Consider the following 21,249-nt stretch of genomic DNA (forward strand, 5'->3'; position numbering starts at 1 on the left):
AGGGGCAGGAAGGCCACCAGCTCCCAGCGCTGGGTGGAAACATGGAGCAGACAAGGAATTTTCCCCAACTTTATTCAGAGGCACAGTTCTTGCCCTACCTCCAGCTTCTGAAGGCAGAGATGGGTCTAATCCATCAAAATAGTACAGCCATATTTAAAGAAGAAAATGAGAATGATCTTCCAATATATAAAATAAATTTTACATATAGTCCCCACTTTTTTTTTTTTTGGTATAAAAGGAATTTGTTGGTTTTTTTTTTTCCCCTTGCACAAAAGAGTTGTCATCAGCAGGTTACAGACAATCACCTGGGAGCAGGAAATCCAGCAACTGATCTTCAGTGTGTAAGTGGTTGGGAGCACGATGGAAGGATGATGTTTGTCCATTTTTAGAGAGCCCCAGAATAGCCAAGCAGTAAAGCTTTTAAGTCTCTCTTTCTCCCCTTAATTCACTGCAGATTTTGTAAGATGTTCCTGAAGTTTTCCAGTTCTCTAACGCTTGTTGAAATCCTGTGTGCAAGGAAAGCAAAAGAGAAACAGTAGAGCAACATATGCATCATGCCTTATTTAAAATTCAAGACAAAGGGACTGCTACCAAGTAAAGCTTCAAGGAGCTCTTGGGAAGAGAGAATTTAGAATTTCAGCTAAATTAGGTTCTGGTTACAACCAGGCCCTTCACTAATTTTGCAGACTTTTTTTAAAGCAAACACTGAGAAACACACTGGAACAGGATGTTACAGAGAGCTCAGCAGCAATCAGACAAACCCATTAACTAGAGGTCAAGAAACAGACCATAATATTACCAGCTATGCAGGCAGGTCGCAGAGTCTGCTTGCAATATAAGCTTGTTTCTTCTGAAGGTTTTGTGATTTTTTTTTTTTTTTCTCCTTTTCCTGCGGAATGCGTTTTGCCCCCGGAGCATCAGCAAAGATGCCAGATCGGCCCGGGGATACGGCCCCCTCAGCGCCTCATCCGCAGGGGAGAGCTCTGCCCTTCCGGGGCCAGGACAAATTTCTGTTTTAAGGAGGTTTTGAATAACCCAAATCGCTTGTGAACAAGCAGCAAAAGATGGAGTTCTGTTTTAAAAGGCTCCTCTAATCCAGGTCAGTGGGACGGAGAGGTCTGGGAAAGAGCTGCCTGGCCTCAGGCGTTTCACACAGCGGAGGATTTCCAGGGTAGAGTTTTACTGGGCAGCGGAGGGGGAAAGGGAAGAAAGAAAATACTTTTGGCCTGCCAGCCCTCAACTTCCTCTGAAAACAGACGTTGGAGCGCCTGCAGGTCTCCCTCCTGTTGTTGCCAAAGGCCGCGGTGAGGCGGCAGGAGGAAGCCCAGCTCCCGCGGAGCCGGGGGGGACGCAGCAGCGGGGTCAGGGGGGGAGCTCCACGCCATCCCCGGGGGTTTCCCAGATTTGAGGGGTGCACATTAGGGTCTCCCCGTTGCTGGCCAGGCCCACGCGGAAGGTACCACCGGTCGAAGTCAGACACAGCAGGACCCTGGAATTTTAGCATCGGCAGCACCGGCGCCTGAAGAATCCTCTGAAAAACCTGTTTGCCAGAAACTCCAGGTCTGTCAACACCGCGGAGCAGTAATGCATAACCAGAGCATCTCGCAATCGCCTCTCACTCCAAAAAGCCTCATTACCCTCCTTTTCTGCCAGGAACTCCTCACCCAGCTCTCCACAAGGGCTGGGCTGACGGATTCCTGCTGGCCTGATGGATTTCTGCTGAATGCAACTATTGCAAACAGATTTGGGGATGAACCGGTGGAAGCGAGAAGCTTGAAGGAAAACTCTGAAGCGAGACTAGAACAAGAACAGCAACCCTTGTCTGGAGACAACGTGCTCAGAGAACAGTCGCCCCATTTCTTAAAAATCCCCAAATTCTTTGTCTCGTAAGACAAACGCTTCCTTGAACCCTGACAGAAATGTGGAGTACAAAGAAGTTGGTTTAAATTGTTCCAACTCCACATTAGCACCATCTGATATTTGAGAGCTTCCTTCTGAGACAGTATGATCCAGGAGTTAACACCAATGTTGCTGATGAGGACCGCTTAAGCTTAAATGGGACGAAACACAGCAGCTTAGGGAGAAGTAGAGGGAAAAGTCTCAAACTAACCTTCCAAAAGCATTAAATAAGGCAACGATTTCTTGTCTTGTCAGCTGGAATCCGTAGGAAGGGCCGCTTTCAGGTATCTTTTCTATCAGGTTTTCAGAAAAAAGGATCTTCAGCGCTGTACCCAAGCCCTGCGTCTGCACATGACAAACAAGAGCATTTAGAGAGACATCCAGGGCCTGACTCACAAGTTTAACTTTGCTTCCCTTCCATCTTTGCAAGGATTCCTGTTGACAACATCTCCACAGAGCAAGACTTGGATTTCACTTAACACAGCTCGGAGAAGGGAGCAGAACAGAGCCAGGGTGCTTTATTTAGTGTTATTGTGATCACGGGTAAAATTCAGTGCGGATCTCCCCGAGCCCCCAGTTTTACAGCACCCTCTGCCCGGCTTGCCAGAGGCTCTGCGCCCCCTCCCCTCTCCCGGGGAGGGGCTGTGGCAGTTCAACCCCCTTTTTCTGCTGCAGAGGCAAGAGGCAGCTGCCAGCAGGCCCGGCGAGCTGGAACGAGCACAGTGCTTCCTGCTGACTGCGCTGGCTAACGACTCGAGCAGCCCCGATCGGCGGCTCGGAGCTGAGCCGTATCTCAGAACCGCATCTGCGCGCCAGAGTGGCACCAGACGAGGAGCTTCCAGCCACGTCCCCAGCTGCTGGCAAAGCTTACCTGCAACTTCCCCCACAGGCGACACTTGAAGCAGCCAACACAGTCCATTATCTTAGAAATATTCTTAAAGTGTAGCCTAAATTCCTCCTAGGGGAAAAGACATTCAGGTTGATCACGGCTACGCGCTTAATTAGAACTTCTTCCTTCTATTAATCCAAATCCAGTAATGTGTTAATCCTGGAATTCAGGCTAAATTCAGTGGGACTGACTGGGTAAATGCTCCCTGAAGTGGGGTGCTCAGCAGCAACTCACCACTCTCCTTAAAGCTCACCCTACGGTCCATAGTTACCCACAAGTATCCAAACCATTCAGAAAGCAAAACGAGCTGGAAATACCTGACCCAGCACCTTGAGCCTACTGGGGTCCCTTTCAGATCTGGTATTATCCCAGACACACACCTGAAAATATCCTTTAGGTAGCAAGTGACCCACAGGGAAGGGCTGGCCTGTTACCTTTAGTTTAGCAGCTTCCTTTTTATTCCCTGCAAAGAACGAGTTTTCATCGAAATGCAGTGGGAAAGACCTGAAACAGAAAAGAGTTTTATCTCTCCAGAGCTTGTCTGTACGGCTGAAGTCCAGGCCCACAGAAGTGTCTGGTTAAGCGTGCGAATGAAACTGAGAGGTGTCAGACTCCGGACATCTCTAGGTGTATTTTGAGTGCAAGCTCCTTGTTTCTTAGATCTCTTGGGGGCTTTCAATTTTAGCTTGCATCTCACCTCAGAGACATTTCCAGCAATTGCTCTACGGTTTCTAAGCAATTGTAGTTTGTTTTCTAACAGATGTAAGCACTGAAGGCGCAAGAGCATGACAAGATAAATTCAAACAGCGATCACATTAGGAGACATCCATTTCCCTCTGGTTCTGGTATCTTCCATTCCTCTTATTCCAAACTCTGTCCAATAGCCCAAACCTCTGTTACCAACATGTTTAGGATATTTTTTCTAGTCAACAACCACAAAGCCAGGACTGGTATTCCACAGATGAGTCAAACAGGTAGCCAATTTCAGGGCTGACACATAGGCAGTTATTAAATTTAATTCTGCTAAATCAAAAAGGCAGCCTAGAGTATTAAACTGTGCACCTCATTGCCCTGTTTTGTGATTTGAATACAGATACCAAGGTACTCGCAGCAACACTATGCTACTGCCCAAATCCCACTATCCCACTACAAGAACGACCCCAAAACCTGTCTTTCTAGGCGCTTTAAGTGAAAGATTAAGCACACTCAGAGATGCCAGGGTTGAAAGAGCCGTTCTCCCCAGGTACTGAATGTAATTACTTGGACAGATGGAGAATTTCCAGCAATAGGTTTTTCATTTCCGCGTCGTGACTTTTATTCCCCGTGTAGAGCTGGAAAGCCGGGCGCTCAAAGAACGGCAGCACTTTGGATAGGGCCCGCAGCTCTATCAGGTAGAGAAAATACAGGTTCTTAAGTCTTCTGGGACCTTCCCCTCTGGTGAGGACTTCATCAAATCTCTGCTGGAACTCTGTAACGTTGGGGCCCCATTTTTTCTCTGACCACGTATCTGGGAGAGCAAAAAAAAACCAAAGACATGCGGCGGATGAGTTCAGTTCTGGTTCACCTCTTCCCACCGTCCCGAGCAGAACCTCTCACTCTAACCAGGGAGATCCAAGCTTTACAACAGCCACAGCCCTTTCACTAACCCCAAATTGTTCAAGAGTCACCAGGGGCACGCTTTTAACCCAACTCAAACCCCAACAAACAGTAGAACGCCTGCAGAGCTTTGTCAGTTGGTTTCAAACATGAGCCAGGCTTACAAGCAAAAGCTAAAACTGGAATTAAATCAGTTGAGTTTCTCATCAGGTGAGCTGATGGTTTCTGAGAGTTCTACGTAAGCTGGCGACAGCTCAGCACTTGGCTGCAAGGGAGGAGGGCCGGGGGGCAGTATCAGGCAGGCTGGGACGGTCCCTTTGTTCCTGCACTCCTGCCCACAACAGCCACCGGCTTATCGCAGAGCTCGGCAGGAGTCTCTGCTTTGGTCTGAGTGTCGGCAGGGGCAGGCAGCGCAGCGTGGGGGGCCAGAGGCTGGGAGGTTCCCTGATGAACAGGGACGTCTCAGGAGAACGCCTGCTGTTATGGAAATGCAGGAGAACAAAAGCAGCCAAGGACCGGAGGAGCCTGGTCTCTATTTTCCATCATCAAGCCCACAGGTTTCACAAAGAAGATTTCTGTTTGCTCATATTTCCATTGCCTCATCCTATCGTGCACTTCAGATTACATAAAGTGTGTGGTGGAAGAGATAATACAGTCCTATCAAGCTGATGCATAAAAATGAAAAAAAAAAATGGGAGCAGCTTTCTCTTCTAAATCCCCAGAGGACACCCATTCCCAGCTCTTGAGCTGAGGTAGGATCTCGACAAGGCGACCACGGCACCTGCAGATGGAAACCCCTACACGGCCCAAGCTGAGCCAAGGGACACCTTCTCTGAGCACAGACCATCTTCTGCAGCCCCTCACCAGAGCTGATCCCCTTCTACACAAGCCAAAGACATGTACTTGGCCGTCTGCAGCCAATCTTCTTTTCCTAATCCTCCCTGCAGCCCCAACTCATCTCTTGCCTTTGATGTTTCTCTTGTTATTGTATCTCCCAACTCTAACCTAGGCTAACTCACATCAAGGCGAGGCCTACGTGGGCTGTGGAGACTTAAATATAATTACTTACTTAAATCTAAATTACTTCTCCAAATTCCAACAGCTATCTCTAAATCTGCGCAGGATTTTTGTAAGCTTTAGCAGAATAAAGGTGGTAGGCTTGGTCCACTCTAATCTACCATGACTAAATCCCTCAGGAAATCAGCCAGAACCCGCATCCCACGCTGCACGAGTGGCGTGCCACAGCCTTTGGCCACGCGGGACAAGCAAATCATGTTTTCACCTTACCCTCGATTTTCAACCCCAGGGTTGGAATTTAGATTCTTCTGATAGCTACTTATGGACAAAGGCACGCAAAGGAAATGGAAACGGCATGTGGAAATGGATCAAGGGTCTTAGGAAAGCCCAGCCAAGTATTTCACAGTCTAGATGAGATTATTGCTAAACTGACCGTCATAAAGACGGGCTAGGAAGGGACAGGCTCAATATGCAGTTAGAAACCCACTCCAAAATAACCTTGGAGGAAGAATAGAAGGAATATATGCTGGAAGTCTTGGTACAGAGCACAGTCTGGCCATTTTCAGACCCGAAGGCATTGCTCATCCTGTCACACAATCCCTGCTGAGGGAGGGAAGAGAAGAGCACAGAAGTCGGCCTGAGCCCTGCCAGAAGGGGCTCCAGCCAACGTTTAGCAGAGCCACAGAAGTGTCAGTTTAGGATTGATGCAGAAGAGCTAAAGCAGAAAGTAGCATTTACCTTGCAAAAGGTACCTGGCGCTCAAATGGATGTTGATGCTTGCATGGAGACCAGAAATGAGCTTGTAGAAAGCTCGTTTCTCTACACAGACACCTGAAAAGAAATGGGCACTTCAAGATACTGAAAGCATACATTGAATTTTCCTCTCCTGGCTGTCAGATAGAAATCTAATCCCACCTGAGGGTGGCCAGTAACTTCCACCCGCTCCCTGGCTATTTTGCATTCATCGCAGGAAGAAAAATCAAGTTTAGAAAAAAGGATTACCTTGCAGCCACTTGTAAAACATATGCCCTGGAAACAAACAGAAAACAAGCACATCAGTTTGAGGGTACTGCCCAAGCCTGATGCCCTGAAATCCCCGAGGCCAGCCCCCAGAGGACCTCTGCCCACTCCAGTTTGTAGAAGCAGGGAGAGGAGCGTTAGAAGAGGGAGAAAAGCTTTCCCCTCCACCCTTCCAAGTGATGCTTCTATAACAGAGTGTGGCAGCAGCTAAACACAGCGCGTGGCCTCTCCCACCCATCTCAGCAAGGGCTGGCACAGCGTAAGGGGAAACAAGGATCACAGATCACTCTTCTCTTCCAGCCACGGTGGACAGACAGATAATTTGATTAAAAATAAAACAGCGCAACCAAGCGTGTACAGTCACACAAGCCAGTGTTTCACGCTACCCCTCGCTACGTGCGTGAAAGTAACCTGAACATCAACATGGATTTGGTGATAATTTGGAGACAAAGACATGCCAGATACACAGGCCCAGTGCTGCGGAGGGTGAAGAGCTCCAGGGCCCAGCCCTTCCCAGATGAGACCCTGCAGGGACTAAGGGAGCTGGGCAGCCAGCTCCTCCCAGCTGCCCGTGGCTGCTGGGACTACGAGTCTTCTCAAAGCTCCAGCCTGAGAGCTGTTTTCTCAGCAATAACAAGCACTGAAAAAAACCCAAAACAAAAACAAACAAACAAAAAGAAAAAAAAAAAACAAACAAACAAACAAAAAAACCAAAAATCCACCAAAAAAAAAAACCAAAAAAAAACAAACAAAAACCCCAAAACAAACAAACAAACAAAAAAAAACCCAAACCAAAACCCAAATCATAACACAAGTCCTGTTCCCAAAGGTTTATGACACTTCACTGCCTTGATCTTCAAATGGGACTTGTACTCTTCAAAAAAAACTCTCGGTGTTTTTTAAGGCCTCCACGCAAGGATGGGCTGGCCTCAGGGGCAGGGAGCTCAGAGAGATCTCTCCACAGAGTCCTGAACACGGCAGAATTTCAAGTCAACTTCTGATTTTGCCTGAATAATGATTTTGCTAACCAGGTGCATTATCTAATGGTCCAGCGTGTGCCAGCATGATAAAGATGCCGCATTTGTTTCTGTTATCGGTAAAAACAGAGTGCCACTCACCTCCGTCATCTCCTGATGAAAAAAACCCACAAGTGGTAGAGGGAGAGAGAAGAGGAGATAAAAATTACACATGACCAAAATTAAACTCCAAAGCACAAGCATTAAGATTGCTCTGTTAATCTGCTCTGACAAGAAAACAAGCCTCTCCGGGGAGGTTTAGAAATGTTCTCAACACAGAAAACATCATCGTCCCAAACTGCAGCAGTGAACAGACCAGATGAGCAATGCTACCCAATAACCCGACCAACGCAGGAGGGATCACTATTTGCAAAGGAAGCAAAACCATCACACAGCTGAAGCAGAAACCAGAAAACAAGGGACACAAACGTCTCCCTCTGCCAGAGACCTCCCGTGTGACCTCCGACAGGATACTCAAAGACTCCATCCCTTTTTCTTGCAGTTTATTAGTCGCTTGCGACAGGTATCAGGTCAGATCCTCTATTCTCACGTCCTCCTGCTTCCTCATCTGCAAAACAGTTCTTCCCTCTCCCCTCAACATACCTGTGTTACTTCATTCTGATCTTGCATTAAGAGGTGGGCAAGGGAAGGACTGATATGTTAAAGGACATTGTACGTTTCCCTCACCAGCGCTGCTCCTGAAGTGCCTCTCCTTTACACAAGGGTCAAGGGAAGGGGGAAAGCCCCTACACAGCTTAGGGAGAATCAAGAGATCACCCCAGAGGGTGCTGCCGGGGCGGTGTTCAGGTCAAATGAACAGGGAGGGAGGTCACTGATGTTCTAGATGTCTGGGCAGGACGGGGCATCAGGAAACACGGGGTCTCTCAGCACCCTTGGGCAAGAAGTTCTTAGGCTTCCAAAACCCTTCCCTAATTTCATTTACACGGTCCAGCCTGAGCCTCCAGGGCAGAGTTTCTCTCACTGGATGGTTTCCACAGAGGATCCCAGCCAGGTTCTCATTTCAGAGCATCCCAGCAGGTTTGGCATTGCTGAGCACAGAAACCAGGGACCCAGGAAGAGCTCAGGGTTCAGTCCTGCTCCCAGTCCCTCCAAAGCTCACATTTCTTCCAGGAGTGGAGGATCAGACCTCCCTTCTCTGTGATGGACGTTAGAAAACCACACTTCCAGGTGCCCTTGCGTTAGCCATAAAATTCTACACTTGATCAAGAGCTACAACATATTTCTCATTCCGTGGAAGTATCTCAAAGAACATTTACTGTTCCTGGAGCTAGGATCAGTACACTACTAAACCACTTAGTGAGATAAATGACTCACCTCTACCAGATGCCAAAGGTCTTTTTACATTCTGAGGCCTAAGAGGAAAAAAAAAAATAAATTATTTCAGTAAGATATATAAATGAGTGTCTCCTTGCCATGCAGAAACAAAGCACAGCAGAAGTGGTTCTCTGCACTCAAACAGCCTAAGGAGTTCTTAGCTCTCCTTCTGTGCTTTGGCTTTGCTCAGACAGGAAAGGGGTAGAGCAAAATGTGACTTTTTACTTCTTTTTTTTTTAAAAAAAAATTCTTTCTTTAGAAAAAAAAAAACAGCTAGGAAAACTGGTGCCCACAGAGGTGCTAGTGGACATTATCCCACGTCCTGGGCGCAACAAGATACGCTAGCACAAATGGGAAGAAAAATCACGGGGGGGATCACAGCAGGCAAGACCACAGACCAACACCCACCCGTACTGCTGGCAGCCCCCGGGACGCCCACAGCAGAATTCAAACTGGCACACAGGCTGGGGAGAGAGCTGCCAGCAACGGCCAGGGAGGACAGGACCGCGCTCCGAAGACCAGCCAAGGGGGGGGGCTCAGGGGGCAGCCACACAGCTCGCCCCCTCCTCTGGCAGCCCCCACTGCAGCAAAGAGAGGAGGACGGGGACCGCCGGCGCAGCTAAAGCACCTGCAGCCCCTTTGCAAAAGCCAGCGCCTGCAGGCTTGGGGAACCTGTGTCCCAAAGCACCTACTTGAAGCAGTTTTCTTCGTAAATACTGTTCCAAATTTTCCAGGCATCCGGTCCTTTGTAGCCAGTGTAGCGCTCAGGGTTCAGGAGTAAATCCACGTACTCCGCGTCAGGAGAATAGATGTCTGTGAAGCAGAGTGCTGGGTCAGTGACAAAAGCTTCTGAAGGAAAATGACATCTTCCAGGGCTGATCCAGCCACCCCCCTTCGTATCCTGAGCCGTCTTGCCAGCAGAAACCAGCTCATCCCTCTCCGGAGAGGCAGGTGCAAAATATTTGCTACGCATCGACCCACTGCGGCGGGGCAAGGTGCTCTGCCCCTCAGAGCGATGGGTGTGCAAGGCCACTGATGGCAAAGCAAACCCTGAGCACGCTCCAGCCAAGCTGCTAACTTGCCTACCACAGCAAGACCCTGACCAGCAATGAAGCTTTGTCAGAAATATTTGCATCACTCTTTCCAAAACACTGAGGAAAAAGAGAGAAGAAATGCTATATATGCTCCAGGCTTGTTGAAATATTACACATTGGCCTGAAAGTTCTGCAGAGGTGTTTAAAATCCCATTACAAGACTTGTCAGATCAGACAGGTCCCAATACCATCAGCTTCGCAGAAACTGTCTGAAGAGTCATCGTGCTGCGTCCACTGGAGAACTGCCTGCTGGGTTTCCTTGCTGCAAAGAAAGTGGAAAAAGATTGTCAGAAAAAGCACTGATACCAGGTTTCCTTCAAGACAAGTAAGGACTGTGGAAAAAGAAGTCAAACCTCAAAGAGCCGTCAACGGCTCCAAGCCTCTTGGCTTCTTCACATTCTTCATCAAGGTTATTGGCTTCTTCCGAATACTGGGTTGAAAAGCAAAGGGGCGGGGGAGAGAGGAGGATTAAAAAGCACTTTTTCAGCTGTTACAATTCTGCCTTTAATGCACGAACCAGTTGAAGCATCAGAAACACTTTTATGATTCATCCCACCCTGTACTTCCACAGGATGTCTGCAGATATTCAGAGGCTTATGCAATTGTGGTGACTGTTGCAGGGACTCACAGCAGCCTCTGGCACTGCCGCAGGAGCATCTTGTGCCTGACGGTACCTGCTCGTGGAGAAGTCTGCTAAACTGCTCTGCGTTAGTGGAAGGGAATCCCTGGCTGCAGGACATCCACCTCAAAGGCTCAATAGCATGCCAAACACTTGAAAGGGGTAAGAATTTAGCCATAAATTGCATCCCAACTAATACCGCCCATCTGATTAAGGCAGCTTTTATCTGCTGCAGTGACACGGAACTGGTCCTATAAGCTGCGTCATTTTGTGCCCGCAGACACACCTACCTTGTAACTTCCAGATCTGATTCCATCAGGGACTTCGTCCTGAAAGACAAAATTGAGCATGTGCTACACGTGGGGCTGATGAGGCCTTTCGGTCTAATCTTTCTCAAAGATTAGGAAGGTTACCACAGGTTCTAGAAGGTAACCAAAGCACTCGGCTTAGCTGACAACACATCCAATTTCTGGCTCCTCCACAGACTGAGGTTAAAAAATATTCTCGGTGTTTTATTTTGATTTTTCGCAAGACTCCTCAAAAGGCCAGCAGCCTTCCACGGGTGCTGCGTCAGGTCACGTTTTGCTTATGCAAGCGTGAGGTCAGGGAAGCCAATATAAACTTCAGAGGAGCTGGAGTTGCCTCTGGTCTGCTGGTGTCTGGCATCCTGTCTCCCGGTGATGCCGGTGCTCCTGGCAGGAGAAACTGCATCTCCCAGCCCCTGGCACACGTCCTTCAAATACTGCCCTTTTACCACTCCATCACCTAACGTCAGCCTTGCCAGCCCCACGCAACTCCAGCAGCGTGGACAGGACAGTCAGGCCCTAAATTGCCCTCAACTTCCATTTCCTCCATCAGTAGGAAGGCAGTAAAACCACTTCTGCGCTGCGGGAGCAAATACTATGAGGGCAAGCAGCACAGGAAGGGCAAGATTAAGCAATGAATAAGAGTTATTTTTGCTGCTTTCGGAATGAAATGGACCCCAATCAAAACGATTAAAACCAGCAGTGACACAGTCACTTCTTAAAATAAGAACAACTTCTAGCTCCTACTAACATAATTGTAACATTACTGTCACATTGGTCATACTCATTACCAGAACCATCCATTTTAAGGAAAAAAGTAAACAAAATTTAGGGTTATTTTGAGGAAAAAATAAAAAAAAAAAAAAAAAAAAAAAAAAATCATCATTCCATTTTGGGTCCGTAACAGGTGCTTTTTGAAGACTAGAGGGAAGCAATGCGCACTTGTTTGAGGGGTAGGGTAGTTGCTGAGAAGACAAATGAATCTAACACGTGTATCAGAATTTACAGAACAAGCGATGCTCACGCACGTACCGGATTGTTTCAGGGTGTCCCTATCAGCTTAAGAGATTTTTTTTCAGTCAACAGCTACACTATATCGGGTTACCACGGAACCACCAGGCGAGGGGAACAGACACCGGCTTCACTGCAGCAAACTTCAAATTGTACATGAAAATAAACCACCGAGTTGGAAAAATGCATGCAAGTGGGGTCAGGAGGCCTCCCTCGGTGAGAGCACGCATCGCACCGTCGGCGGGACATACCCCTGCACATCATTAGCATGCACACCGACCGCCTGAGACACCCAGGAATGACAGTGTAAGCCAGGCTGGGTGGTGTTTTTACCACCTCTATCGACCCAGAGACCACTCACTTTCTTGTCCCCTTCTTTTCAGGCAGAGACACCTGCAGTCAACACGTTTTCTTCTAGCCCAAACAACAAACCCCTTTCATCCAGGATATAGGGACAACAACGTTTGCTTTTGCACTGGGAAACAGGACTCTGAAAGAACCATTTCACATATAGGGAGAGCTGGAAAGGGCCTGGTCAAATTGGTCAGCCAAAACTGCAAACCACAGTGTAGCTCATGGACCGACAGAGTGAACATCCCGGCAATTCATGCAAGCAGCACTTTTTGTAAGGACAGTGGATTTGACCAAAACTATCTCGCTAATACCAAATATAGACGAGGGACCAGGACAAGTTTTTGGCCGTTCACAGCGGGTCAGCTGTTAAAAGCCTAGGCTTTCTTTAAACTTTCAGAATTCAGTAGTTTGGCCTTTCTCATGGATGCCAGTATCCCTGCACTTAAGCTCCATCAGAGCCACAGTTTTGCTGTAGCTACAACAACGAGAAGAGTCAGTCCTTTGCCTACTTCTTCCTCCTGGCCTGCAAAAGCCAAATATAGAAAAGAGGTGAAAGAATGAATTTGGCACTTACAGATGGGCAGGGTTTCACGGCACAGTCTCTTATTCCACAGTGACTGTTGTCATTCCAAAAAGGACAAGGTTTCTTGAGGTTTACCTACAAATAACATATTATCCTATTACATATTTCCTCCATGCAATCAAGCCAACCTTCCACACCACAGTTTACCAACACACATTTTCGGTGCTTTAGTGCAAGACTTCAGATAACAACACTTAGTGCAAGGTTGAGTGCAGCGAGAGTGGAAACAGAGGGTGTTATTTATCTTAAACAGACTGAGATGTGTGCACCCACGCAGCCTGGCCAGGTCTGGTTTTGGTAACACAGAAGGCAGGACACACAGGCCACTGATTCCTAATCGCATCCTGAGGCTCCTGTTGAAGAGTTTTTTGGGGGGGTTGGCCAGGTGGTTTGTACCCTTTAGGAGCCAACAGGTACTCTGGGGGCAATCTTTGGCCCTGGAACGTTGCTCGCTTCATTCTCCGTGAATCTGAGGGGAAGCTTGCTCCCCATTGGTTTAGTTTCCTCGTTTTGGGCATTTTAGGACTACAGCCTGCCTCATGGTTGGAGGAGCAGGAAGAGGATGTGCCGGAGCCTTGCTGCCACCCTCCTGTTTTGGACTTGGTGTGCAAGCCTTCTGGGCTTGATGGGGACAAATAATTCCTTGGTGTTTACCAAAGTGATTGCTATCGCTCATGTCCTTGTTATCAGCATGGGTTATTCTTTTAATCCTTGCTTTGCTGCTTCTTCTGGTGCTTTCACACACAGACATCTCCATTCATGCTTTATTCAGGCCAATCTTATTATTTCTGTTACAAATCCCAACACTGGAAGAGGAAAGGACATTAACTTCTTTAACAAATCCTAATCTTTCTTTTTTGTGAGTTGGTATCAAGTATCATTCTTCCAAAACAATCAGCATTTAACAAGATTTTCTTTGAGCTAGATGATCCCTGTAGATCCCTTCCAACTGGAACTATTCTATTCTCTATCTTTAAAAACATGCAATTTGTTTTGGAGGCATATTGTATCACATTGAGATCCTCCTGACAATAGAAGAGTCACAATTACTGACTGCAGTGTTAAAAATCAGTATTAAAACGGGGGTACCTGATTTTAAAAAGACCAGCAATAACTTCAAGGAAGATTATTTTTTTTTAATAAGAATCAGCAGCATACAAAATTAAGGCAATAGCACAGTTTTCAGGAATGAGAAAATTACCTTGTAGTATCTAAAATAGTCACTTTCCAGAAGTTCATTCAGTCTAGGAAAAAGCTTGTAGTTGTTGAAGGCATCAATGGTTTCTACATCACAAGTGCAGTCATCTAAGTGACCAGTAACCTGTTGGATTAACACAAATATGAACAACTTAGCCACTGCTTTTTAACACTGTAAAAAATAAAACAATTCACAATTTTCTTTCCTTTTACCAGCAAATCAACTAGTTAAGTTGAGCCAGAATTAAACAACATTCAACCTGGCTCTGCTGAACTGGCAGAGAACTTCTTTTGATGCACCCTTCAGGATGTACTTGTTGGTTGGGGCCAGGCAGTTTCACCTGGGAGCGCTTGTTCCTCTAACACACATCGGTATCTTAGAATTCGCTGATGTCAGACGGACCCTTCCATCTCTAAGCAGCCGAGCTGACAGACACGTTGGACCAGACTGTGTCACACCAACACACAAAAGACACGGCCCCTGTCTGCACATCAGATGCAGCTGTACGGATCACGGATTGTTTCCGTCAGGGCCAAATCCAGCCCGGCTCTGGCTGCCGGCTCAGGCTCCCGCGCGACACCAGCCCTCGTATGTCACTCCCGTAGGAGAGCATTCAGGTGAGAGCTGGTGTTTGCATAAGGGACCAGTTAGGCAACAATAATGCCACTGAAGATTACAGCACTCAAAGAAAGTCCTTGTTGTTAGCCAGCTGTGCCGCAGCCATTTGCTTGACTTAATCAGAACCACAGCAACTGCAACAGTCTCTCTCCTCGCCTCAGAGAGCCATTTGGCAAGAAAACATTTGTTCTAAATATAATGTAGAAATCCAATACTTCTTGCATCGTCCTGAGCAACTCAACAAGCTGTATGCAAGCCCTGAAGAAAAAAAAAAAAAAAAAAAAAAAAAAAAAGCAGCACAAACTCAGCTGTGGCTTTCTGACACGTAGATTACCGTCTGGATGACAAAGTCGCACAACACAGAAGTAGTTTTGCTTCCCCCCACACCCCCTGATGAGTACTTGGGGAAATCACCCGACCAGAATCAAGTATTGCTACTCATTCACTCTCAACAGCACGCCAGGGATTTTTCCTGGATGTTGATGTAGCAATACACCATGTGGCAAGCAGCTATTTCCCAGTATCAGATAAATTCAGGGGTTTAAGATCAGGCACTTGTTTTAAATCTGTATTGTTATTTGATGAAGCAAAGAAAGGGACGTTTGCCACAGCTCATGATAAGAAATCCTCTTGCCACTTCTGTCCCAGAAAGCCTACAATATCCTGGCAGCACAGAAATGATGCACCCCGCAGGACGCTGTTCTAGGGGGTTACACCCAGCCTCTGCCTTTTCTCTGAGCACATAAAGCTGGAAGTGGAGACAAGCAGAATAAGCCTGGAACCATCATCACAGGCAGCCCATGAAGTGTGATAGAAAAGCACTGCTGAGTGGTGGCATCAAAGCTCCCCAGGGGAGGCCAGGGACAAACGGGTGGATGGGGGATGCACAAGACCTAAGGCGGCGCTGGGTTGTCTTTAAGGGGCTCCTCCTTTCCTGCCTTTTAAAGCACTCAGCCAGCCTAAGGGCTGCTGGACGCCGTGGGACAGCAAACAGAAGCAGGTATCATCCCTCCTGCAGGAAAGGCAGCAGATGACCAAAGTCCCAGGCACCTCAGCAGTCAGAGCCAGGAAAGGGAGTAATAATCCTGCAAGCCTCAAAAAAAAAAAAAAAAAAAAAAAAAATAAAAAATCCTCCCTGAACCCAGAGCAAAGGTGCTACTCCAGCCTTCGCAATTAGGGCAAAACATGTACAGAGAGAAAAGAGCGCGCCACGTGAGAAGCATGAGACGCCTGCCTTGACACATTTCCGGAGAGCCCTCAGATAATTCAGGAACAGCTACACATCAACTTGAATAAAACCATTATAATTACTACTGTGGAAATAAAGATCCTGGCCCTGCTTCTGAGAAGGAGGGCAGAAATTGCCCTCGGAGCACACAGTCACATGAAATGGGGAGGTAGGGGGAAAAAAAAAAAAAAAAAACAAAAAAAAAACCAAAAACCTGGATTAAGCATAGAGTGTCTTAAAGGTGAGCACAAGATTCTTCCTGCCACCCTGGACAGAGGGAGAAGGAATCCAGGCTCTAGACCCAGACCACTCCTTAGCAGGAATTAGTATTTTGGAAACAGCTTTTTTTAAAAGGGCTTCGGATATTTTGGACTCAGCCATGCTGATCTAAGGAGGAGTGAAGGGATATCTATCAGAGTGTGCCAGCGTGCCCTACTCCCCTTGAGCAAATCATTTTTGTTAGGGCACCACGATTTGGAGGCTCACTTCTATTTCTGGTGTTCACATTGAAGCCCACCACTTCATCCTCACACATGTACTGTATTCTGTCAGGCATTTTGCACGGTAATGAAGATTTACAGCATAGAAATCAAGCTTTCCACTAGCCTGAATCACTCCTGTAAAAAAACAAACAGCCATGTTTTGCTAATCCAGTTACCCAATTTAAAGCTGTTTCAAAATTAAAAAAAAGAAAACAAACCAACCACAACATAAAACCAGCCAACCACATTTTTAATTTTCTGGAAACCTGGCATCCTTTGAGGCAGGCAACTTATATAGATTGAGTCTTAAAGTGTCCTACAAAAAGATTTGTGGATAATCTTCAGCAGCTCTCTGTATCCACGCTAGATAAACATATCACTCCAAGGGGGTGACATCCCTGGAAGAGGTAACATCGGAGTACCCGGCCAGCCTTCAAATGAAACAGCACACACCATTTACACCAGGCCTGTCTTTGCTATGTCTAGCGACCCATTCAAGCCAGAACCAACCTGGCAAAACACCATCCCCCAAAATAATCCCGGGTGAAGCACTGCAGGTGCTCCCACAATATTCAGGAGTAGATGGGGCTCGTGCTTTGGAGATCTCAAAATATCTGCTGCTCAGTTTAGAAGAGCACCGGTGGGAAGATCAGCCACGATACCACCAAGAACATGCCTGGAGGTGTAGCACAGGCAAAGGGGGGGGTGCTGGGGAAAACTCAAGCTCTGCTCAAGTCAGAGGGAAAACTTCTTCCTCCAAGGATTTCAGCCAGACTGTGCGGAAAGAGGCAATTTCCCCAGCCTGCTCGTGGCCAACGAGGTATCGCTGGCCTGCTCGCCTTCCTGCTCTGCCTCCTAAGCCACCAGGCTGCTGAGAAAGCAAACCCAGTCAGGCCTGGCGACACGGCCTGTGCGTGCCCAGCCTACCAAAGCGCCCAGCCAGAGGGGGTGCAGAAAACAGCAGCAAGAGCCAAGTGTCCTCAGAGACCAGGATGAAAGCCCCAACGATGCTACTGGCAAACAGCACCCACCCGCATCAAGACGCGGGGAAGCGGGCAGCCTCAGACCCCTCGGCAGGGCACGGTCTTCATCCCAGACGTCCCCTCTTGCTCCGTGACTCCCTGCCACCCCAGAACCTGTTTCTTTCAGCCCTCTACGCAGCCAGAGACTCACTTGTTTTGGACTTCCAATTCCTGCTCTCAGAGCAGTTGAGCTCCAGCACGTGTCAAACATGCCCTGCAATGGGCGGTGCCTCAGAACACTTTCCCCCCACACCTCCCTAAAGTATTTATCTACATCTTCAGCCTGCAGTAATTAGAACAGTTGTTTAAGACGAAACATAAATTGATCCAGTCCCAAGCATGTGCCGTACGCTTGCTGGCATCCGTGAATCACTGAGCTGAGCGGCGGCGATGGGTTTCGCTCCACCCAGCAGAGGTGGGAGAGCCTGGCACGACACCGACGGGCAGGGCTGGGCTGGCCCAGTGGGAAGAGATGCAACGGAGCCGCCGGGACAGACGCGACACAGGCGGCTCCGGCTGCTGAGTAAGCACCGAGGAGGGCCCCTCTCAATCCCTCAACGCCGATGCACCCGCCTCCTGTGCGTAGTAACGCGAGCGGGAACACCACCGCACGTGGACTCTGCAGAATGCCTGGGTTTGGCCTTTGCTTCATCTCCCTTCACCTCCACCCCAGGCTCCTGACGGTCCCCTGCGCTGCCGGTTGCTCTCTCACCACCTCTTTCTGCTTCCCCCAGCATCACAGAAATATCCCCCCGGGCAGCGGATTTCGAGTTTTTCTTCTCTTACCATGGACTCCATCCCAGACCCAGACCCCACCATCTACCGCACAGCTGGGCAGGAAAGGTGCCAAACTTTTCTGCACCTTGCAGCGACACTGGGGCACAGGGAAGGGAAGACCACAGTGGCCCAGGAGTTGCTTTTAGCCCGTCCCAATTTCGCTGGCAGAGCTGCCTGCTCCTCTGAACAAGTCACAGCAGTCCCAGGCTGATGGCAAGCAGATGCTTTCCCTGCTGCCCCAGCAGAAGCTTCCCTGCAGTCGCACTGCACAAGCGATCCGTGGCTCTGCCTGCCTCAGGCGCTCAGTCCAGCCCTGTCTCCCTTCCATCGTGAGGACACTCGTGCCCAGCATCTGCCCTGCAAGCAGTATATTCCAGCCCGGGTGCTTCTTCCCCCCATCTTTTGCCCAGAAAACAAGGACTGAGGCTTCTGGAGCTCAGACAGAAGCAAACCTCAGATGGGAGCCTCGGGATGGGGTTAAACCGCAGAGGCTGAAGCGCTGTCAGATGGCACCTCCAAGCATCTGCTAAAAAAGAAGGATTTGCAGCTGCTCTGCAGTTGGGAACTACCCCCCAGAGCCACCCCACGGAGACTGGGAACCCTGCTACGTATGAATTCCTGCCCTAAAGGCTGTTGGGTGAACATCAATTCAACAAGAACGCAAGAGCAGCTTGAAAGTCTGTTCAGGTAACAGCGAGGTAACTCTCAGTGCCCAGACTCACCCCTAATGACAGTGTACAGGCCCCCGAAACACCCCCGAAGGGAAGCAGCCCTCTGCCAGACCGGAAAGACAGTCAAAATCCCAGTCTGCCAAACACCTGCAGCACATCCTTAATGCAGCTACGTCAGTTTGCAAACAGCAAATGAGTAATAATTACTAGGAATACGGAGAATTGATTCATGGCTGACTAAAGCATTAATGCAAACAAGAATATCTGGGTGGGGGGATGAGCAGTCTGTGAAGTTCGAGGGAACTCCGACATTGAAATGTTCTTCAGTTCTAACGAGACAGATTAGAAAGCAGGAACAGTACGTGAAACTGGTGTTTTTAGTGTCAGGCGGACATTTCTAATAAAAGTTTTGAGACTGGTTAGCAACCTCTCCAAGTAAACAAAGAGCTAAAGTAACAGTCAAAAAAAGCAGGTGAGGCGTTGCTCCTAGTAGTACAGACAGACAAGAGCGTAACACCCATTACAGAATCACGGCCTGCTTAAGTCAGCGTTTGAGATCCTGCAAGAGCAAGCGCTCTCAAAAGCAGCCCTTGTCAACAGTCCCAACACGGGCTGATGGACTAGCCAAAACTCTTCCGTTCACCCTGCATCAAGGTTTCTCAATCTGACATGCTGTGTCTCAAGAGATGGTTCCCAGGAAGAAACTAAAAGCTGTACCTAGGCCTTCAAGTATATAAACAGAGTGAACCATCCTTTGCATCTAAGGTTTGTCCTAGGTTTTATCTGGTGGTAAATAAAAACCACTAGACCAGTTCTGCACAAGATGATCAGCAGATTAGTTTTTACAAAAAAGGGGAGGCAGCCCTCGGGTGTTTTTTAAAAGGTAAGCGGTTAGTTAGGGCTGAGAAATGTTGCCCTACGTAACATGCTTTCCCAAAGGCAATAAAGTCTGGAAAAATCTTGAACCTGAACAATTGCTTTGAAAACTAAACCAAAGCATACAGTACTCCAAAAACAAGAAGTGTGTTGCAACAAACCAACAATGTACCAAGTACAACGCCACTTCCTCCTACCCAAGAGTAAAAGCCTGAAAGCCATTCCTATGCCAGAATGCCAGTTCATTTAGCGGTTACCTTACCCTGTACCACGCTCCTCACTCAGACTTCAACCCTTAGGAGACAAACTTCACTCCTAAGTAGGAAGCATACAGGCAAAAACTCAATACAGAATGTTTTTCAATTCTTTATCAGCATAGCTTATATTTACCTTTTCCATATGAAACTGAAGTGTCAGGAGCCACCCAAGACGGCACAGCCAAGTGCACAACTGCATTTGCTTTCTTTCTCTACTCTCAATTTCTGACTCACATTTAAACACTAGAATTTTAATCCAGCAAGAGCACGCTTTGCAATAGCTTCCTTTTTAAAAAGGCAACAAAAATAAAGCACTGAACGCATCGTACCATCCTCACTCCTTGATCTCGCAAATGTGCTTGGGCAAGTAGCAACCATTCCCCCAAACCCAGCAGCTTGGTTTTATCTCTTGGTCGACTATACCCACTTCTCTCATTACTTCTGTGCATCAACAGAAGGTGCACCAAGCGCATCGGGCCAGACGGTAACACGCCTGGCACATCAAACCGGGGGAATTAACCCTGGAAGAGCTTTAAAGATGGGGCAGCTCGGCCCTGTTGGCCCCTGGGCATGGCAGGAGGTGCCTGCTGCGGCCACAATCTCTCCTGGACTGCAGAGTTGGAACAGCAAGGCAGAACTGCGGGAGAGGGGATGAGGCAGCTCCCGGACCTTACAGTAACACAAATCGCTGAAACATCCGACGAGAGGCACCCGGGTGGTTAGGGGAGAACTGCTCCCTCAGCTGGAACACCTTTATAGCTAGGGGCTGGGAGAGAATACAGTTAAGAAGGCAAGGCAGAGGATATGGGGTTTGCTCAGCGGGCAGAAGTCACCCTCCGGGTCCTTTTCCTCCGGGCACCTCCCAGCAGACTTTTGGATGCTCGGAGAGGAGCCCAGGCACCCGCACACACTAACACACACACACCCCCCCCCCGTGGAAAACCCCACGCCCCCCGGGGCAGAGCCCACCTGGCAGAAGCAGCGTCTCTCCGCCGCGCCGGGCGATCCGCGGGGCAGCACCGGCAGCAGCAGGGAGGCGAGTGCCAGCGCCCGCACCGCCGCCATCTCGCCGCCCCAGCCCCGCCGGGAAAGCTGAAGCGGAGCCGCGGCCGCGCACCGCCCCTGGCCCCGGGGGGGGGGGGGGGGGGGGAGCGGCTGCCGCCGGTTACGCGCCGCTCCGCACGCAGCCGCGGAAGGGCGGCCGGATCCTCGCCGGGCAAACCGGAGGCGGGGGGGGGGGGGGGGGGGGGGGGGGGAAGCTGCCGCCGTGACTCATTGGTACCGGGGCTGGGAGATGGGCGAAAGCCAGCCCGCGCAAAGGTGCCCCCCGACCCTCGGGGAGAACCAGGGGGGGGCTGCTGGGCGGGCATCACCCCCCCTGT

The 21,249-nt window shown here is 48.8% G+C and overlaps 1 protein-coding gene across 2 annotated transcripts; it reads right to left on the reverse strand.

Moving 5' to 3' along the window:
- Positions 1-55: 55 nt before the first annotated feature.
- Positions 56-21,066, reverse strand: ERO1A (endoplasmic reticulum oxidoreductase 1 alpha). Of its 2 annotated transcripts, XM_042799296.1 has the most exons (16): positions 20,837-21,065; positions 13,940-14,059; positions 12,730-12,813; positions 10,776-10,814; positions 10,220-10,296; positions 10,055-10,128; positions 9,465-9,585; positions 8,773-8,810; positions 7,540-7,551; positions 6,404-6,430; positions 6,140-6,232; positions 4,049-4,295; positions 3,223-3,292; positions 2,771-2,857; positions 2,111-2,244; positions 56-506 (listed from the first exon to the last, which is right to left on the reverse strand). In XM_042799296.1, the coding sequence occupies exons 1-16, from the start codon at positions 20,930-20,932 to the stop codon at positions 446-448; spliced, it is 1,380 nt and encodes a 459-aa protein (XP_042655230.1). In that variant the 5' UTR covers positions 20,933-21,065; the 3' UTR covers positions 56-445. The 2 variants fall into 2 exon arrangements, with proteins under 2 accessions (XP_042655230.1, XP_042655231.1); XM_042799297.1 differs by lacking the exons at positions 6,140-6,232; positions 6,404-6,430; positions 7,540-7,551 and having other exon boundaries at positions 20,837-21,066.
- Between the last annotated feature and the right edge of the window lie 183 nt (positions 21,067-21,249).

This window comes from Tyto alba, unplaced genomic scaffold, assembly GCF_018691265.1.
Source record: "Tyto alba isolate M040663 unplaced genomic scaffold, T.alba_DEE_v4.0 Super-Scaffold_29, whole genome shotgun sequence".
In the NCBI taxonomy this organism is placed as follows: Eukaryota; Metazoa; Chordata; class Aves; order Strigiformes; family Tytonidae; genus Tyto; species Tyto alba.